The 21,343-nt window shown below is 36.2% G+C and overlaps 1 protein-coding gene across 1 annotated transcript in view; it reads left to right on the forward strand.

The window, feature by feature from the left end:
* Nucleotides 1-21,343, forward strand: part of Stxbp5l (syntaxin binding protein 5 like) — a 395,225-nt gene that overhangs the window by 65,681 nt on the left and 308,201 nt on the right. The window contains exon 3 of the mRNA XM_008842914.1: nt 6,293-6,390. Coding sequence (XP_008841136.1) covers nt 6,293-6,390 — 98 coding nt within the window. The remainder of the gene's footprint in view (nt 1-6,292; nt 6,391-21,343) is intronic.

The raw sequence follows: 21,343 nt of genomic DNA on the forward strand, positions 1-21,343 counted from the left end.
AACTCAATTCCTGCATATCCCATTCTTGTAATTTCTTAAATTTTTCATAATCTTTGCTTGAGTGGTCCAGTTCATCCACTTTATCTTCCAGTCTTGATACTCTGTTTTCCCTTTCGTTCATCCTATTGGTGAGGCTTTCTCCTGTCATTTCTAATTGGCTTATGGAGTGTTTCACTTCGTTCTTTATTTCAGCCTGAGTATTCTTCAATATTTCTAGCTCTTTTCTGAATTCATTCAGAAGTTTATCCCTATCTTCTTTCAGCTCTATGATTACCTTGTTTGTGTGTTCTTTAAATTCAGTGAATTCTTTTATCATATTCATCATTGTTCTTTTGAGTTCCATGTCCTGCATTGTCTCTAGGGGGTTCTCATTGTGTTCCTCTAGAGGATTACTGGTATTTGGTGGGGCTATGTTATTTTGGTTTTTCATGTTATTATTTTTTCTCTGTGAGTTTGACATGTGAATTTCTTTTGTAGTTTCTGACTCTTCTGTGATACTCGGGCCTTCAAGTTTAGTTCTGCTTCTTTTTTTGAACTTTATGTGTCTTTGTGGTTTATTTTTGGGTATGAGTAGGTGGTTCGTCTAAGCTTCTGGTTCTCTCTTTTGATTTTATATTGTCGATGCCGGATTGATTTTTTCTTCAGGAGATCCGCGGTGGCCCAATTCCAATGTGGGTCAGAAGTTTTCAGACTTTCTCCTTAGGTCTGGAATCTTCTAAGAATGCTTTTGGCCTCAGGAACTTGGGTGTTGGACTGACCTGAGATCCTGGCTGTGGCCGTGCCACGCAGGGATGCAAAGGCAGATGGGGTGGGAAGAAGCCCCACGATTTCCCAGGGAGTGGATTGAGTAGCTGGGTTGTACTGAATGCAAAGGATCAGGGAGAGGAAAGGTAAGCCTTGGAGCCCCAGAAAGTGGCTGTCAGCCCCAGAAAGAGGTTAGCGGGTGTTGCAGGATGAGGGAAGTAAAGGGAGGTGAGGGCAGGGCCAGGTCTAGAAGCAGTGCACCTAGGGCCCAGGGAAGGCACTAAGTTGGTCTGGGTGAAAAAGATCAGGAAGCAGTATTGGTTCCCCAGGTGTCTGGGGCCCCAAGCTAGGAATGGCACAGGGCCCAAGCTAGGAGTAGAGAACAGCGGGGGAGATGGAAGGGTGAATGTGGCTGGGGGAGTCAAGGCGCAGAGGGCTGCGCTATAGACTTTCCCCAAGAGGCCTGAGGATAGGAGTCCAGGCTAGGAGAGTTATGGCTGATTATTTTTAACTGTCAGAAAAACTGATATAACATTCTGATTCTTAAGAAGAGAATATAGTTTATCCAGTCAAGGATTTCATTAGCCTGTTCCCATTCACTCATACATATTTTAAAATGTGGAATATGCAGCATGGTACTGAGCCCTACTTCTGTACTCAATGCCAGCTACCAGGTGTGAAACCATTAGTGAAACACAAATCATTGAATTCCAGGAATTCTTTTATTTCTTTCTTAATTTCTCCTTTGACCCACTCATTGTTTAAGAGTGTGTTGTTTAATTGTCATGAGTTCATGTAGTGACTAAGGCTTTGTCCAGTGTTGATCTTGAGCTTTATTGCATTGTGGTCTGATAGAATGCATAGAATTATTTCAATTTTTTGGTATTTGTTGATGGTTGTTTTGTGGCTCAGTATGTAGTCAATTTTTGAAAAAGTTCCAATGGGTGCTGAGCAGAAAGTGTATTTTTTGGTGCTTGGGTAGAATATTCGAAAGATGTCTATTAGGTCCATTTGATGTATGATATCATTTAATTCAAATGTCTCTGTTTATTCTTTGTCCAGTTGACCTAATGGAGACAGTGGGGTATCAAAGTCCCCTACTGTTACTGAGTTGGGGTTAATCTGTGTCTTAAAGTCCTGTAGTGTTGTTTTTATGAATTTGGGTGCACCAGAGTTTGGTGCATATATATTAAGGATTGTAATATCTTCTTGATTAATTGTTCCTTTGATCAGAATGAGTGACACTCCTTATCTTTTCTGACTAGTTTTACTTTGAAGTCTATTTTGTTAGATTTAGTATTGCAACCCCTGTGTGTTTCTTAGTACCATTTGCTTGGTATATTCTTTTCCATCCTTTCACCTAAAGATAGTGCCTGTCCTTGAAGGTGAGGTGGGTTTCTTGCAGACAGCAAAGAGATGGATTTTGTTCCTTAATGCATTCACTTAGCCTGTGTCTTTTGATGGGGAGTTCAGTCCATTGATATTTATAGTTATTATTGAAAGATGGGCATTGGTTGCCATCATTTTGATTGCTGTTTGCATTCTCTATCTAATTTTGTTTCCTCAATTATACCTTTATTTATTTTCTTTCATTTCCCCTAGGGTATAGTTGTTTCTCTCTCCACTCTCTGTATTGCTTCAAGTATTCTTTGAAGGGCTGGTTTTGTGGACATGTATTCTTTCATGCTATTCGTGTCATGGAAGATTTTTCTTTCCTCCTCAGTAAAATAGACGTTTTTACTGGGTAAAGTATTTTGGATTGGCATCTGTTGTCATTTAGAACTGGAAATACCTTGGTCCAGGCTCTTCTGGCTTTCATAGTTTGCATTGATAAGTCAGCTATAATTCTGATGGGATTTCCTTTGTATGTGACGTGTTGTTTTTCTTTTGATGCTTTGTATTCTCTCTTTGTTCTGTACATTTAGTGTTTTTACTATGATATGTCGTGGGGAATTTCTTTTCTGATCCTGTCTATTTGGTGTTCTCTGTGCTTCCTGTATTTGTATGGGTATATCTTTCCTTCAGGAAATTCTCTTCTGCAGTCTTGTTTAAGATCTGGTCAATACCATTAACCTGAATTTCTTCTCCTTCCTGTATGCCTGTGGTACATAGATTTGGTCTTTTCATGGTGTCCCACATCTCTTGCATATTCCATTCCTGTTTTTTTTTTTAATTTTTCATAATCTTTGCTTGAGGGTCCAATTCTTCAACTTTATCCTCCAGTGTTGGTATTCTGTTTTCCATTTCATGCATTCTAGAGGTGAGGCTTTCCCTGTTGTTTCAAGTTGGCTTATTGAGTTTTGTATCTCCTTCATTTCTGCCTGAGTTTTCTTCAATGTTTCTGTCTCTCTTGTGAATACATTCAGATGTTTATCCCTGTCTTCTTTCAGTTATTTGATTTGTTTATTCATGTGTTTTTCCTTTTTTTAATTTTTTTTTATGTGTATGAGTGATATGCCTGCATGTAGGTAAGTGCACCCATGTCATGCCATGCCCGCAGAGGACAGAAGAGGCTGTCAGATTCCCTGGAACTGCAGTTATGGGTAGCTGTTAGGTGCCATGTGGGTGCTGGGATTTGAACCGGGGTCTTCTGCAAGAAGAGTCAATGTTCTTAACTGCTGAGCCATCTCTCCAGCCCCTGTTCATGTGTTCTTTAATTTCGTTGAATTCCTTGAGATGTTTATGATTGTTCTTTTAAATTCTATGTCCTGGGTTATCTCTAGGGTGTTCTCCTTATAGAACTCTTGTACAGGTCTGGTGGAGTTTGGTGGGGACATAGTGTTTTGGCTTTCCATTTTATTATTCTTTCTTTGTTATTTTGGCATGTGAATTTTTTTGTTGTTTATGATTCTGATATGAGAATTAAATTGAAGTATGCTTCTGTTTGTATTATTGGTGTGCCTTGGGCCTTTTCTTATTGTTTATGTAAAGCTGGTTGGTCCAGGTTTCATGTTATCTCAGGTTTTATTTTGGAAGGAGCTGATGGCTTCAGATCAGCTACTGAGGAGCACCCACAGAAGCCCAAGTCAGGTTCCAATCAGATACACTCAGGCTTCCTTCTAAGGTTTGGACCCCTACTAGCAAAAACTCAAGAGCAAAATTTTGGAAGTTCCCTAAGGGGGAGCCAATTTTGAACCTCTCAATTGGTCTGCTGAGTTCTCAGCCCCTATGCCAAAGGGAGTCCAGAAATAGGCACTCTCTGGTGGTCTGCTGAGATTACAGCCACTACACAGATGGAGGTTGGAACCCACCCTTATCCTACCAAAGCTAGGTCTGCCCGGTGGCCTTGGGAGGAGCCTCACGCAATCCCAGTTAGGGGGTTGGGTACAGCATAATTAGGAGAAGAATGGAAGCAGGATCCTGGCAGTCTCAGGCAGTCCCCTGAGTTCTCAGCCCCTATGTCAGAGGGAAGCCTGAAACAAGCACTCTCTGGCGGTCTGCTGAGATCACAGCCACTACACAGACAGAGGACAGAACCCACCCTCCTTGTTGACTTTGTTAATATACTAATTTGTGGTCTTCAGCCTTGCTGAATTCCTCAATTAGTTCTAATTTTTAAGTGCATTTCTTAGGATTGCCCTAACCTTGTAAGGAAAGTATTCATTCTTTCACTAATTATATTAGCTGTAGTCTTTGTATTTGTCATTTTTCAAAGTGAGGAAAGTTTTCTACAATTTCACTTATCAAATGCTTTGTTACATGAGAAAAGGGAATTGGATTTTCTGAAATGCCTCTTTTTTTTCTATCTATGAGGGTGATAAAGTGATTTTTGTCCTTTATTCTACTGACATATTAAAATCATTATTAAAATCATTTTTTTGCGGTAGGGTCTGCCTGTAGCCTCAGTTGGCCTATGACTCATTATGTAGACCAGGCTAGCCTAAATTTCCCAGAGATTTGCCTGCCTCTGCAACTAGAGTGCTGAGATTAAAGGTGTGCATCACCACACCTGGCTCTAAAATAAATCATTTTTAAATATTAAAACAAATTGAATTGAGGTAAAACTCATAGATCATTCTTTTTATGTTACTAAAATCCATTTAATAGAATTTTGTTAAGGATTTTTGCCTCTGTATTAACAAGGGTTATTTGTGTTATCATTTCACTGTATCTTTGCTTGATTTTGTTATCAGCATACTACTTGCTTTATGACTTAGAATATTCTCATCTCTTCTGTTTTTTTTTTTTTTTGAAGAGAAGCTATATTCCTCTTGACCAATTTATATTATCAATTTTAAATGAAGAAAGTATATCAGAATCAAGAGTTAAACACCCAGTTCAGAATCACAAATAGCAAATGGGTTATTTTATATCTATTTTTACCAAAAGTTAGGCAGAATACTATACACTCATTAGTCAATCCCAGGGGAGTAGAACATTGTGCACTAGTTACCACCCTAAGGAAGAAATGTCACGAGATGCATGAGATGGAGGATAGAGAGATCATCACTGTGTCAACCATCAAGAATATAATCCTAGATACTTTTGTTTATTATATCTTTCTATCAAAGTTTCTAAGGAAAATGCATTAAAGTCAAGCACTGGATTGAGCAACATTTTACTTACCACAAAGATACAGAGCAAGATCAGCTTTGATAATGTATGTTAGTCACTCATGACCAGGTCTCTCCAGGTAACTGACACAGGACATTTGGCTCTGTGCCTCTCTGTCATGGAGTAGAAAAATCTCATCTCTACTCTGTGGAGGACATGTATAACAGTGAAGGTGGCCACATGACATATTTGCTTAAGAAGAAAAAGTGATAGATTGGACTTAGAACAAAGAAAGATATTCTTACACAAGGATATGAACACAGCAAAGGCCTAAAAGATTTTATTGTTGTTTCTGAGATGGTATCATATAGTCCAAGCTGAGCTCAAACAGTCTATGTAGCCAAGAATGACTTTGAACCTGCTGCCTGCTGCCTCCTGCCTCCATCTTCTTCCCAGTCAGTCTACCTTCCCAGTCAGTCTACTGATTAGTTTCTCTTTTTGAATGCTTGATACAAATATGATCATACTGTATGAACTCTTGCATATGACTTCTTTCAGTTAGCATAATGCTTTTAAGAATCATCCATGATGTTGCATCTATCAATAGTTCGTATCTTTTAATTGTTATATAGTAGTTTATTTTATGATTGTAGCACTTTTTAAAAGTCTCTTACTGATAGGTACCTGGGCTATATCTGGTTTTCTACCCTTATGAGTAACGTTCTTAGTGTCATAATTAAGCAAATCATTTTGTGGAAATGTGCTTTTAATTTTTTCTAGGTACATATACAGTGCTATTGCTAGGGCCTGTTGTAGGTATATATTTAGCTTTTTGATAAACTCTAAGACATTTTCCCAAGTTATTATAAAATGATACATTTTGCACTCTCACCAACAATGTATGATAGTTTAGGTTACTCCATGTCCTTGTAAGTCATTTAGTGGTAATTTTATCTTTTTTAAAAAATACAATCATTCTGGTGGCCCTTTAGTACTTTCTTTTCATGAGTTTAACTTTTATTCCCTGATGACTGTACTATTTGCTCTCTTTCAGACAGTTCGGCATGGTTTTCCTTATCAACCCACAACATTGGCCTTTGATCCAGTTCAGAAAATCTTGGCTATTGGAACAAGAACAGGTGCTATACGAATGTATCCTTAACTTTTTGTTCATTATTCTGTAGATTAAAATCAATTGAATTTGATTGAACATCCAAGTAAATAAAACATTAATGACCAAATAAAGTATTTTGCTTCTTTTAAAATAAGTAACTATTGTGAAAATATCTACTGTCAAATTTGTTGATGTTTTTTGTCCTTCAGATCACTATTGTTATTCCTTCTTTAACTCCTGTTATTGGTTGATTGTGTCATATTCTTTTCTGACTACAGAAACTAAATTATCAAGTATACAAAATGAATGTTTAGATTCATTATATTTCTTTATTGTTTTACCATATTCTATTATATTAGTTTCTGCTTTCATCTTTTTATCTTCTATTTACTTTGGGTTTAGTTTGCCTTTTCCCAATTTTTTAAGGTAAAAACACTCATTAATTTGTTAACATTCTTCTTTTCTAGTTTGTGTATATAGTGCTATACATTTCTTCTCAAATGATTGATTTTTAGTGTCTTTTGCATTTTCAGATCAAATCTTTTATTTTGAAATCATTGTAGAATTACATTTAAGAAATACTACAGAGACATTTTATAAAACAGTTGTGTGATATCACAACCAGGATAGAGTTACAGGACATTATTGTTACTGTAATGATGCCTCATGTTGCCCACCTATTGTGAAACGTGTCTTAGTTTCTTTTCTGTTGCTCTGATAAAATTCTCTGAAAAAAGCAACTTAAGGGAGAAAGGGTTTATTTTGTTGACAGTTCCAGAGGAATGGAGTCCATTATGGTGGAGAAGGCATGGCAAAGAAGACATGGTGGCAGGAACGCAAGGCTAGCTGCTCACTTTGTATCAGAAGTTCAGAAGCTAAGAAAGAGAAGAGGCAATGGAGCCAGGCCACAACATCTCAAAGCCCACACCCAGCGAAATACTTCCTCTAGTAAGGCTCTACTTCCTAAACGTTCCACAACCCTCCCAAACAGCATTACCAGCTAGGGGCCAAGTGTTCAAATACATGAGCCAAAAAGTGACATTTCACATTCAAACCACCACGCTATCACTCTATGTTTCCTAACCCTTCATCTGACCTCTAACAACTCTTAACTTGTTCTTTATTTCAATATTTTGTAACCACAAGAATGTCATGTAATGAGATGATGTAGTGAATGATCTATGGAACTTGTTTTTATATGTATCATATATCTCTGAAGATTCATCCAAATTGTCGCATACACTCATCCCTTGGTTTGTCTACAGGATTGACTTTAGGTTCACTTCATGGATTACAAAATCTGCAGATGCACAAATTCTTTACATAAATTATGTAATATTTGTATATAGTCTGCACACATCTTCCTGTATATCTTAAATAATCTGTAGATTACTTATGAAACTAGGGCATATAAATGTTATGTAGTGTGTTATATAGTATTGTTCAAGTGATGACAATAAAAATCTGAACATGTTTAGTAAAAACAATTTCTAGGTCAAAAATTTTAGAACCATAATTGGCTGGAATTGTGAATATGAAATCCTATGGATAATGAGCATGTGGAGAGCTGATAGTGTATCAGTTGTTCACTTTTATTATTGAGTAATATTCCCTGTTATGGATATACCACAGTTAAACCCTTCATCTGTTAAAGGACATTTGAATTGTTTCAAGTTTTGGCCCTTATTATGAAAACAGCTATTAATATATGGACATAGTTATATATAATTAGAAGTTTTCATTTTCTCTAGTATAAATACTCAGAAATACAATTGGATGGGTCAAAAAATGGTTGAATGCTTTAATTTTCTTTTAAGATACAGTTCAAGGTTATTAAATGCATAGTATCATATAACCATCACCATCATCCTATTTTATGCATATATTCATTCTATAAAAATAAAAATTCACAACAATTAAGTGATAACTGTATTTTTCCTCCCCTCAGCTCTGGGAAACTACTATTTTCCTTTCTGTCCCTATAATTTTCATATAAATAGAATGATAGTGTTTATCTTTTACATGACTGACTTATTTCATTAGTATAATGTTCTCCGTACTTGTCCGTGTTGTGGTGCATGTCAGGATTCTTTACTTTTAAAGGCAGAATAGGAATCTGTTGTAGTACATATTATATTCTGGTATCTATTCATTTTGGACATTAACTACTTATATGTTTAAATTACCATGAAAAATGCCACTGTGAACATGGGTATACAAGTATCTTTTTCAGGTTTTGGTGAGGCATGTGCTTAGAAGTAGAATTGTTTGATTATATGATAATTCTGTTTTTGTTTGCTTTGTTAGGTTGAGAGAGGCTCTTACAATACAGCATTGGCTAATTGACCTTGTCCTCATTATGTAGCCCACTGTGGCCTCAAACATTCTTCCTCTTTCAACTACCTGAGTGCTGGGATTATAGACAGGAACTATAATGCCCAGCTATTTTTACTTCGGTGGGAACCACCATATTATTTTCCATTGTAGCTATATATAACATTTTATATTCCCACCAAGAGTTATCAACTTTTATTTAAATTTGGAGACAAAGTTTTGCTACATACCCAGGCTTCCCTTGAATTCTCTATTATCTTCCTTAATAGTGATGTCATTTTGATATAATGAAATCTGATTTCTTTAATTATTTTTTGTTCCATGTGCCTTTGGTGCCAAATTCAATGCCACAATGTATGACCTTAAGTTTTCTTCCAAGAGATTATAGTTTTACATATTTAAGTCTTTTATCCATTTAAAATTAATTTTCATAAATGATGTTATATAAGGTTCCAACTTCAGCTTTTTAAAAAAAATTTTACTTATTCTTTTTATTTTATGTGTACAAGTGTATTACCTGCATGTATGTGAGTGCACCTGTGTCGTGTAATGCTGCAGAGGTCAGAAGAGGGCTTCAGATTCCCCTGAAACTGCAGTTAAGGACAGTTCATAGTTGCCATGTGGGTGCTGGGAATTGAACCCCGGTCCTCTGCGAGAGCAGTCAGTCTCTTAACCACTGAGCCATTTCTCCAGCCCCCAACTTCAGCTTTTTTACATAAGGATATCCTGTGTCGCCACCAACATTTGTGGAAAAGACTGTTGTTTCCCTATTGAATGGTCTTGGTATCTTTGTCACAAGTTATATGACCACATGTAAAAGTGTATTTGTGAGTTTGATATTCTCTCCATTTACCTATATGTCTGTGGTTTCACTACAATGTTTTAAGTACTGTAGCTTTGTAGTTTTGTATTTAGGAAATGTGTGTTTTCCAATATGTTCTTTTTCATATTGTTTTGACTATTTGAGATCCCTAAAGATTCTATATGACTTTTATCATTTCAGAAAACAAAATTCCTTTAGAATTTTGGTAGAAATCATATTGAATATTCAGATCCCTTCAAACTCTTAAATTTTATTGTTAAAATTTGCTTACCAAAAGCTGGGGAGATAGCTCAGTGGTTAAGAGCATGTACTGCTTTTGCAGAAGATCCGTGTTCAGTTCACAGTACCCTCTTCAGATGGCTCACAATAACCAATAACTATAGTTTCAGGATATCTGATGCCCTCTGCCCTCTGAAGACACTCACATGTATAGACAAACATGCAGAAACATAATTTTAAAAGTTGGCTTGCTATATAGCAGATTTCCTTATGGCCTTTTCGTATGCTCTTAGATTTCTAAAAATATTTTATTGGTTCTTTGAGAACCCCTCCCCTATTTTTACTCCATCCTATTGGCCTTCCTAACTTCATGTCCTCTATTATTATTTTTCTTCTTTTGTAGGCCTATTGGGTCTAATTTTTGTTTCCCAAAGGCTCTTGGAGTCTGGTCAGCTTACCAGGCATCACCCTCTTAAAGAAAACTGACTATTCCTCTCCCAGCAGCTATCAATTGCCAATAGATCTTCAGTTAGGGCTGGAGCTTCTTATGTACCTCATTCATGCTGGATTTTTTGTCTGGCTTGGGTTTGCACAGGTCTTGTGCATGCTGCCACAAACACTGTGGATTCATATATGCAACTGCCTCAGGGTGTCTAGACAACATGGTTTCCTTGAATTAATCTACCACCTCTGGCTCTTACAGTTTTTCAGCCCCTTCTCCTGTAATGTTCTCTGATCCTTGGAGGAGAGGGTATGGTAATAGATGTTCCATTTATGCATGTGCTAACAACTGTCCATAACTCCATTTCCAAGGGATTCAGCAGCCTCTTCTGTCCTCTGCAGGCATTGCATGACACAGGTGCACTTACATAGATGCAGGCAATACAGGTATATAAATAAATAAATAAATAAATAAATAAATAAATAAATAAATAAATAAATAAATAAATTTTATTTAGGGGTTGGAGAGATGGCTCAGTGGTTAAGAACACTGGCTGCTCTTACACAGGACCCAGAGGACCCTGGCTCGATTCCCAGCACCTACATAGTAGCTAACAACTGTCCATAACTCCAGTTCAATGGGATCCGATGCCCTTTTCTCATCTCTGCAGGCATTGCACCACACTGGTGCACTTACACACATGTAGGCAATACACTCATACACAAAATAAAACAAATAAAATATTTTAAAATATTTTATTATTTTTTATTTTTATGTGTATGAGTGTTTTGCCTGAATATATATAAGTGCACCCATGTTGTATAAGCATGCAGAAGCTAGTAGATGGCATTGGATCCCCTGGAACTGGATTTTCTGACAGTTGTTAGCTGTCATGTGGGTGTTGGGAATCAAACCCGAGTACTCTGGAAGAACAGCTCTCTTAACTGCTCTTAACTACCAAGCCATCTCTCTAGCCCCTAGTCTATGTCTTTGATGAGACTCTGACTCAGCTCTGAACCTGGTTCTAGCTATGGTTCCTGCTTCACTCTGGCTCTGGCTCTGGCTCTGGTTCTGGCCCTAATCTAACTCTGGCTCGGCTTTGGTTTGATATCTGGAGGTGACTCTGGAATTGATTTCCTTAACTTTTAAAGTGAGTTACTGGCACATCTGCAATGGGGGAGCAGTTGGCTCATTTCTTGATCTTCTCTTGTTTTCCTGGTCTTTGGCTAGGTGCTTTGTGGAGGAGGGACCAAGTGGTAGCCCTTGGATTCAGCCACAATTTCTTTGTTCTTAGTGCCAGAGTGTTCTTAGTGTGGCAGAAGGAAGGTTTTAAGATGTTGCTTTGTGGTCTCCTCCCCCTGACCTCAGCTGTTCTGTTCTTCAGCTTCTTCTGATTCTGTAAGTCCAATGTTTGAGGAGAATCACTTTCCAACAGGTTCCACTGTGCTTGCCTGTGTATGCAGGGACTATGTGTGAGGAGAAGCACTTCTTGTTGATTTCCCCTGAGCTCTCACCTGCTTCCCTGTGGTGATCTTACCTGGTTTAATAAGTTCATTTACCAATCAGACAAGATTATTCTGTATTATCTTGACTTTTTTCTTCTACCTAGTTTCTTGATAAAACTTCTCATTCATCATCTTACCTGGAGGTATGTTTCATTTTCTTTTCAAAAAATTTTATTTATTATTTTATGTATATGAGTGTATTATCTGCATGTATGTAAGTGCACCCATGTCATTCAATGTCTGAGGAGGTTAGAAGAGAGCATTGGATCCCCTGGACCTGGGTTCCCAGCACCCACATGGTGGTTAACAACCATTTTTAACTCCAATTACAGGAGATTTGATGCCCTCCTCTGAAGTCTGCAGGCATTGCATAACACAGGTGCACTTACACACATGTAGGCAATACATTCATACACATAAAATAAAAAATAATTAAATATTACATTCTCCATCAGGTATTTTATCCATATCCTTTGCTTTGAAGTCTAGAGAATTAATTGTGTTCCTTTGAAGGTATCATTTTATCCTTTTTTCATATTTTAACTCTCCAGTGAGGTTTATGCATTAAGTGAATCAGTTGTCTCTACTACTCTTATAAGGTGACTTTTTTATTATTATTTTTATTTTTTGTGTATGACTGTATTGCCTGCATGTGTGTAAATGCACTGGTGTTATGCAATGCCTGCAGAGGTCAGAAGAGAGTGTTGAATCCCTTGGAACTGGAGTTAGAATGGTTGTTAGCTGCCATGTGGATGCTGGGAACCTAACTTGGGTCCTCTGCAAGAGCAGCCAGTGCTTCAGCCACTGAAGCGTCTCTCCAGCACATAAGGTGAGTTTTTTAGTAAATCACTTTCTTCTGAAGATGTGTCTTGGGGTGTTGGTTTGGTAAGCTACAATAGATTTGTTTTGAGTTCAGTGCTGTAGTACAGTCTAAGACTACTTAATTGCCTCTTAACTAGTTTTTGGACTTTTCTCATAGGGAATTCATCCAGCTATAATTTAATTTGCATCATCTATATCTACAAGGGAATTTATGAGCCTATTTGCTGTCTGTTTGATATTCTTCCTAGTCACTTTCTTACAATAGCTTCTCAGTCCCATTGTCTTTCTCTTCTCCTTCTCTATCCTCATGTGTCAGTGTTAGATTTTTGTTGTTGCTATTTTTGTCCATAGATAAGGAGATTCTGTTTATTACTATTATTGTTTTTGTTTTTAATCATTTTCTCCCAACTAGACTTGGTAAATTCCTCTGATCTATACTTTAGTTTTTTTATCTTCTGTCAACTCTATCCTACTTCTTTACATGTTTTTATTTTGGTATTCTCATAATTTTCTTCATTTTTATATGCTTGTCACTAATTCAATATTAAATTTTTCCCTCTGTTTCCTAGATTGTCTTTTTAAAAAATATGTGTATGAGTGTATTGCTTGCACGTGTGTTAGTACACTCATTTTGTACACTGCCCACTGAGGTCAGGAGAGAATGTCAGATCCCCCAGAACTGGAATTATGGAAAATTTTTATCTGCCATGTGGGTGCTGGGAATCGAACCTGGATCCTCAACATCAGCCAGTGCTCTTAACTGCTGGCCATCTCTCCAGCCCCCATAGCCCTTTTCTTACAAGAACAGTTTTTTTTTCTTTCATTTTTTTTTTTCTTTTGTCTGTGCTTAGTTGGTTGTTCTAAGTTGGAGACTTCTGCAGTGCTCTGTTCATGATAGGTGGGCGGTAATAAGAAGCCCAGGCATTCCCTGCAATATATTTCCTGAGGTCACCATTTTTTAGCCTTTCAGAGTTTTCTGAAGCTTTTTTATAATGCTACCTCTAGGCTTTTTTCATTTTAAGGGTGGAGACATTGAGAGGAATGGGGCTACTATTTCTTGGCAGAATCCTAAAGTTTTATTTGTATTTTCATTATCATTTAATGAAATATTTTTAAAATTTTGCTTGATTTTTCTTAATCACCAGGTTATTTGTAAGTATGTTGTTTAGCTTTTAAGTATTAGATATTTTCATAGTAATCATTATGTTACTGAGTTCTAATTTAATATTCAAGGTAAGATAATATAGATTGTATAATTTGAATCATTTGAAATTAATCTAAGCCTTTTTATAGTCGTGTATGTTGTCATTTTGATAAATGTTGAATGTACATTTGAAAAAAACATGCTTGCTGCTGTTGGTTAGATTGTTCTATAAATGTCAATTAGATCAAACTAATTGATAGCCTTGTACATATCATCTCTATTTGTACTGATTTTCTATCTACTTCCTCAATTATTGAGATAGTGATATTAAAATCTTCCATTATAACTGTAGATTGACCTATTTATCTTGGCAGTTACATTAGGTTTTATGTATTTTGAGGCTTTGCTATTAGATAAAGAGTAAGTCTTTTTGATAAACTGCAATTGTTTGCATTATGAAATGCCTTTTTTGCCCCTATTAATAGTCTTTGATCTGAAATTTACTTTACTTAATGAACATGGAAACCAAAGCTCTCTTTTGACTAGTCTTACCATATTATATATCTTAAAATATATATATATATATATATACACACACACACACATATATATATTCTGTTTTTAACTTACTCTGTTTTAAAATTTCTTCCTTATAGCCAGCAGGTAGGTTTTGTTTTTGTTTTTGTTTTTGTTGTTGTTGTTATGCAGTTTGACAATCTTTGGCTTTGAAAATAAAAATTGATGTTTTAATGTGAAAAATAGGCTCACATTTTTAAATATTATAATTTTAAGAGTTATCACTTTCATTGTAGAGCATATTTGGTTAATTTTATTTAAAAATTATCATACAGTGAATTCATCTTTTCTGTTTTTATATTTAAGATGGATATTTTTATTTTGTTATTGCTTTAAGTGAAAGTATTGATTCATTAACTACTAAAATGTTAGGTATAGGAGTTTTATTACTTATAAAAACATTCTCATGTTATCACTTGCAGTTAGGCCTTTTCTTTACCTGCAACCATGCTAACCATGCTTTGTTTAACCTGTTAGTATAATTTTTTTATTAAAAAACATTTTCTAAGCCAGGCATTGGTGGCATATGCCTTTAATCCCAGCACTTCAGAGGCAGAGGCTGGTGGATCTCTGTGAGATCGAGGCCAGCCTGGTCTACATAGCAAGTTCCAGACCAGCTGGGGTTATAGGGAGACCCTGTGTCAAAACGAAATAAAACAAACCAAAACAACAAGAATGTTTTCTAAAATAAAGCATTGGAAGGTAGTATATATAAATGTTGGTCTGAAGGTGGTAAATATGAATGTTGATCTAAAGATGTTATATATGAATGTTGGCCTGAAGGTGGTATATATGAATTTTGGTCTGAAGCTTTCTTTTTTGATAAGACTTTTGGCTAGTATAGTTATCAGAGCAATGTTATTTTGATAAGCTTATTTGGAAATTATTTGTTCTTTTCATATTATGGAATAGGTTTTGTAAACTTTTATTTTTTGTAATTTTTTTACATTTTTGATGAAATTCAGGGCTGGAGAGATGGTCCAGCAGTCAAGAGCACTGGCTGCTTTTGCAGGGGACCAAGGTTCTGGTTCCCAGCACCTACATGGTGACTCACAACTCCAGTTGCAGGGGATCTGACACTCTTTTTCTGGCCTCCACGAGCCTTGTGCTCATGTGGTACACTTGTATACATGCAGGCAAATCACTCATACACATAAAATAAGAATAAATAAATAAATTTAAATATTTAATCTGATACTCATAATGATTTTGAAAGGCTATTCTAGCACATTCTGTACTATCGTTTTTTAGTTGAAGCCACATATAGCAGGGCTTGTTGGTTCAGAGGTCATGTGTTCTTTGTTGCACTCCTTTCAGTGAGACCTCCAATTGAAGAAAAGTTTACATGTCATTTCATGATGATGAATCATTATATATTCTTATGATATACAAAGTATAGTATAGTACAGATCAAGGAAAATCTCACTTGGAATAAGCAGCCATTATAGTAAATAAAAATCTCTATTTGTTCTAAGGTGGAATGGACTTCTTAGGATTTTATTTAATCAGTTTTCCACTAAGTGGATTTTGGCCTCCTTGAAGGATGATAACATAGTGATAGCTTAGCTTTGCTTCATACAGGTTGGACATTCAATAGAGACAGTAATTAGTTCAGATTAATGAGAATGACCTCACATCATTGGGTGCATGCATATCCTCCATCTCTGCTGCCTAGTGACTCCAGTCCCTTTTATGAAAGCAGTAGATTGGCTGAGGCAGCTGACTTACAAAATTTTCATCCTACCTATGTTTTCAGTGTCTCTTCAGGAAGAGATAGATTATGGTAGGCATTGGCATGAGAAATAAGAATCTATCATGTATATATTGTGATATGTTCATCCACATTCATTTTTAAAAGATCTTTCTCTCTAATTTTCCAATTTGTCTTTTCCTAGGCTTTTGGCCTAGATCATTGTTGATAATTGAGTAAATGTATTAAATTTCATCATGAAAATACAATTTTGTTACTGTATAGCAGTCTGCATGTACCCTTTTCAGATGATTTCTTTGTCCACACTAAGTTTATAAAGCAATTCCTTTCCCAGTTGTTTTTCACTAGCACTTCGGACTGTGTCAGCAGTGTGTTTACATCCTGTACTTTATTGGGATGACTTTTTTATGTGGACATAAGGAAGAACCTACATATTTATAGATTTGAGCTTTGAGGAAATGATGATCATTCAATTAGAAGAAACTGAAATATGGAACAGTCTGTACATGAAACTTGTTTTGTTCTGCTTCTTTTTAAAAATATTTTATTTATTATTTTAATTTTATGTGTATGAGTGTATTGCCTGCATGTATGTAGGTGTACCCATGTCATGTAATACCCACAGAGGTCTGAGGAAGGCATCACTTCCCTTGGAACTGGAGTTATGGATTGTTGTTAGCCACCATGTGGGTGCTGGGAATTGAACCCAGGTCCTCTGCAAGAGCAGCTAGTACTCTTAACGACTAAGCCATCTCTTCAGCCCTGGTCCTGCTTCTTAATATACCATTTCCATAACTTTACTGTTGTGCTAACTCATATTTAGTAGAACAAAAGTATAAAGTCACTTGACATATCATATTCATCTGTTCAGTGTCCTAGTATCATGTCGGGAGTTACTTTTTGAATCGTAGATAGTTCTCTGTGCAGGTATCATGACTTTGCTCAAGAACATTTGGTAGGACTGATATTCCCCTATGGAGGCTAAGCAAATGATATTTTCAGTAGATCAAGTTATATATCACCAGCCAGAAGCTAGGTTGATATATTCTAGCCAGTATGCTATCTCTGACATTACAATGTGATTAAAGTAACAGTTACATTTAAGGGAATCTACCATTATCTGCCATGATTCATGTTATTTAAGAAGGGGTTAGACTTACTACTGAGATGGGTACATTGATAGACTATAAGTTATGGATCTTACTTAACAGCAGAAATTGAATAGTTAGAAAAGAAATTTACTGAGAAGATACTGAATAATTCACTGGTGAGACTTGAAAAACAGTTCAAGTCAATGAAGCATCCAAGAACACTGTAAACCATGCTACATAAAAATGACCTGATAATGCTGGGCTAGAGAGATGGCTCAGGGGTTAAGAGCACTGGCTGCTCTTGCAAAGGACCTGGGTTCAACTCCCAGCACCCATATGGTAACTAACAACCACCCATAACTCCAGTTTCAGTGGATCTGATGCCCCCTTCTGACCTCCGTGTGTATTGAATAACATCAGTGCACTTACATACATGCACTCATAAACATAAAAGTAATAAAATATTAGCCAGTGGTGGTGAGACACGCCTTTAATCTCAGCACTTGGGAGGAAGAAGCAGGTGGATCTCTGTGAGATCAAGGCCAGTCTGGTCTCTATAGGAAATTCAGGCCAGCTGGGGCTACAGGGAGACCCTGTCTTGAAAAGACAAAAGACAAAAGACAACAACAACAACAACAACAACAAAAAGACTGGATTCTCTTAGGGCTGAAAGATGGCTCAGCACTTTTAAGAGCACTGGCTCTTAACTGGTTTGATTAAGGACCCAGGCTCAATTCCCATCACCCACATGGTAGCTAACAACCACCCATAACTCCAGTTCCAGGGAATCTGATGCCCTCTTCTGGGCATATGACCTCCATGGGCATTGCACGACACAGGTGCACCTTCCTACATGCAGACTATACACTCATATACATAAAATAAAAATAAAATTTAAAAACCTGGAATCTGTAATTTCATGTCAGAAGCTTTAGGGAGCTAAAAGGCTAAATAATGTCAGTTCACAAAAGACCCTCTAAGTCTTGTTATTAAGACTGCATAAAAAAGTTAGTTATTGTTCTCATGGCAGTAGACTTAAAACAGGCACTGTACAATTTAAAACAGCATTGTACAATTTCCATTGTAGAAAGATGACTCAGGTTGCATGGTAGAGAATTGGAAATAAGGTGTATTGGTAAGGGTTCTCTAGATAAAAATGACCAATATTATGTATGTATGTATGTATCTATCTATCTATCATTTATCATCTATCCATGTATCAATCTATCATAATCTATCATCTATTTATCTATCTATCATCATCTCTCTGGCAATCAGATTTATTTTAAAGAATTGGCTCACAAAACTATGGGAACTCTTTAATCTAAAATCTGGAGTTGAGTGGTATGCTGAAAATCCAGGGAAGATTTGATATCATAGTTTTGTGCCTGAAGGCACTCTGGAAGCAGAATTCTTTCTTTCTTAGGGGACCTTAAGCTTTTTTCTTAAGACTTTCAAAGAATCAGAGGAGGTTCATTCCCATAATGAAGGGTATTTTATTGTACTCAGAGTTCACTGATTTATATATAACAAACATCTAAAAAATGTTTTCTTAGAAAGATGTAAACTAGTGTTTGACAAAAACCAGGGTATCATGTCTTTCTTAAGTTACTATATTAAAATTAACCATCACACAGAGAGATCAGTTAAGGATTATAAATAAGAGTGAGATAATCTGAGATCCTGAATTTATGTGAATTTAGCATCAACTGTTGTATATTTTTATGTAATTAAGAATTTAATACTTTAAAGGTAAATTATAGTCTCTTGTAAAATTCCATGTTTTAGAGTCCCAAGTGCATTTGCTAAAATTAGGCAAAGTACATGTCATCACTAAAAAGCATAAAGCAGATTGTGAAAGCATGAATTAAACTGATTAGCAGTTATTGCTTTTTAGATCTTCAGGTATTTTATTTCATTTAAATAAGCATTTTTTCATGTCAGTTTCTGTTTTTGTTTTTGTTTTTTTCCAAAATCAATTTTACAGAAGTCCTTTAGTAACTTGAAAATAGCACTAGAAAACTGTTATAGGTATTATTTTGAAATGAGCATCCATTGGGCATATATTGCCAAGGCCAGTTGCTGTAGTTCACAGGATTCACAACTGGGTAAGGCTGATGACTAATTTTCTCTTTTGGTATTATGACTAGCACCTTCCAGCAATGCCCACTGGTGCAATAGTGGCACAAACATTATGGGAGTAACCAACCACTTTCTAACTGGAGTTACATTCCTCTTGATAGGCTGGATATTGATGTGAGGCCTAGGAATCTGACACTAGATGGGTCACAGGGCATAGGGGAGAACATAATACTAGTTTTCTCCTAATAGATATAGTATTAAACTGACTCCTACTGACTTATTATGTTCATAGATTAACAAATCTCTCAACTCTCACCAGAGAAGCTTCCTTATGCAGCAGATGGTGGTTAACACAGAGACACACAACTGTCCATTGTCCAGAGAATAAGAGGCTGCAAAGTGTTTATCCCTAAATAGGACACCTATATCAAACTTCTGCATGCCAGAACTCAGGGATCATTGCAGAAGATGAGGCAGGAAGATTGTTAGAGCAGAGTGGTAGATGATCACAGGGAAACAGTGTTTTCCAGACAACTGGTCAATTACTCATATGAACTCACAGCAATAGTGACAGCATGCCCAAGTCCCATGTAAGCTCAAGTCAGCAAAAATCCAAATATGGATATGGAGAGGTGAGTAAGAAATCCCAACCCTACTAGAGGAACTACTGACAACTTCTGACTGATGGGAGCAGGTCAGTCAGTCCTGTTTAAGGGTGAGACATTGTAGGTTGACCAGGCTGCATTTGGGGACATAAATTTGGTTTCTCTCTCTCTCTTTCTTTCTCTCTGTCTCTCTGTCTCTCTGTCTCTCTGTCTCTCTCTCTCTCTCTCTCATAAGTGTTGTACAGAGGAGGGTGCAAATGGGGGAGGGAATCTAAATTCAATGTAAGTATTGTATGAAATTCACAAAATTCAATTAGAAACAATCTAGCTGTAAAATGAATTAAAATATATACATGTAGAAAATGTCATCATGAAAGCCATTATTTTGTAGAATTAATATATAGTGATAAAATATTTAAAAATAAAACAAAAAGAACATACATAAAATACTATCTTCTTTCCAGAAAGGAAATGGAAGCTGTTCAAAAGACAAAAAGGAAAACATTTTTTTTTGCTCTAAATTTACACACCACCTGTATTTTTATCCATTTACTAATTGTCCCCTCAAAATGTAATGTCCACATGGTTTTTCTATGGTCCTTGAGTAGCTAAGTTCTTTCTTGTAGCTGACCATGTATCAAATAGCGAGAGTAAGTTCACTAAGCCCACAAAGAAATTCATGAATCTGTATGGTGATTATAGCATTCAAGATTCCTTACAGTTTGTGGACAATGTATCTGTTTATCAGCAGTTAAGGAGAGTCCAGAAGCAGAGGAAATTTAATTTATGCAGAGGTGAAGGCAACTGAAGATATATGGTCACCTGAAGTCATAGATCGCCACCCCAAATTTGATTTTGATGTTGAAATTGATGACATTTTACATATATTAATAGGGCATGAAAATATTTACTACTTATGTAGCTGAGAAGCCTGGATTTTTATTGCAGTTACAGAGTGGGATCAAAGTTCTCCTACCAAAACAAGAGCTTATGTTTGTTTGACTCTCCTGCTGGTGGCAAAGGAGAAAACAACCAGATTTTTTGTGAGCTTGTTCATATGTGCACTTAAGGAGAGGTGGGTAAAGTGTTGCTTAAACCTGTCAAATTCAGAAGTTGAAAATTATATCTCCTTTATATTGGTTTCTTTATATCTGCTAAGAAACATAAATCTGGGGAGTTGAAGGCAATTATTCAGATAACAGATTTCCTTGGGAAAAGCTAGGTAACTCTGCATTATCATTTCTGAAAAAAATTTCAGCTGCTAGTTTTGTCAAAAAGAAGAAAAAGGGCTGTCCTAGTGAACCTTATATCCTGGTGAAGTTGACACAGCCTAGAGGAAAAGCTTCATTCAGTTTCATTAAATAATATGGTGTTGTTTCCTGTTCTTATGTAATTTGTATTTTCTAGGACTTCTTCCACCTTATATACTGTGTAAGATTAATTGGCATAATATTTCTATTTATTTTTTATTTCTGGTGATTTTATGGTAATATCTCTTACTAATAATTTACATAGGATATTTGTGTTCTTTTATTGTTGATCAGTCTGGTTAATGTTTACCAATTTTATTTTTTCAAATCAGTTTTTGGTTCTATTGATTTTGGTGATTTTTTTAGTTAATTGATTTCTCTGATTAT

This window comes from Nannospalax galili, unplaced genomic scaffold, assembly GCF_000622305.1.
Source record: "Nannospalax galili isolate Female #2095 unplaced genomic scaffold, S.galili_v1.0 scaffold18, whole genome shotgun sequence".
NCBI classification, from domain to species: Eukaryota; Metazoa; Chordata; class Mammalia; order Rodentia; family Spalacidae; genus Nannospalax; species Nannospalax galili.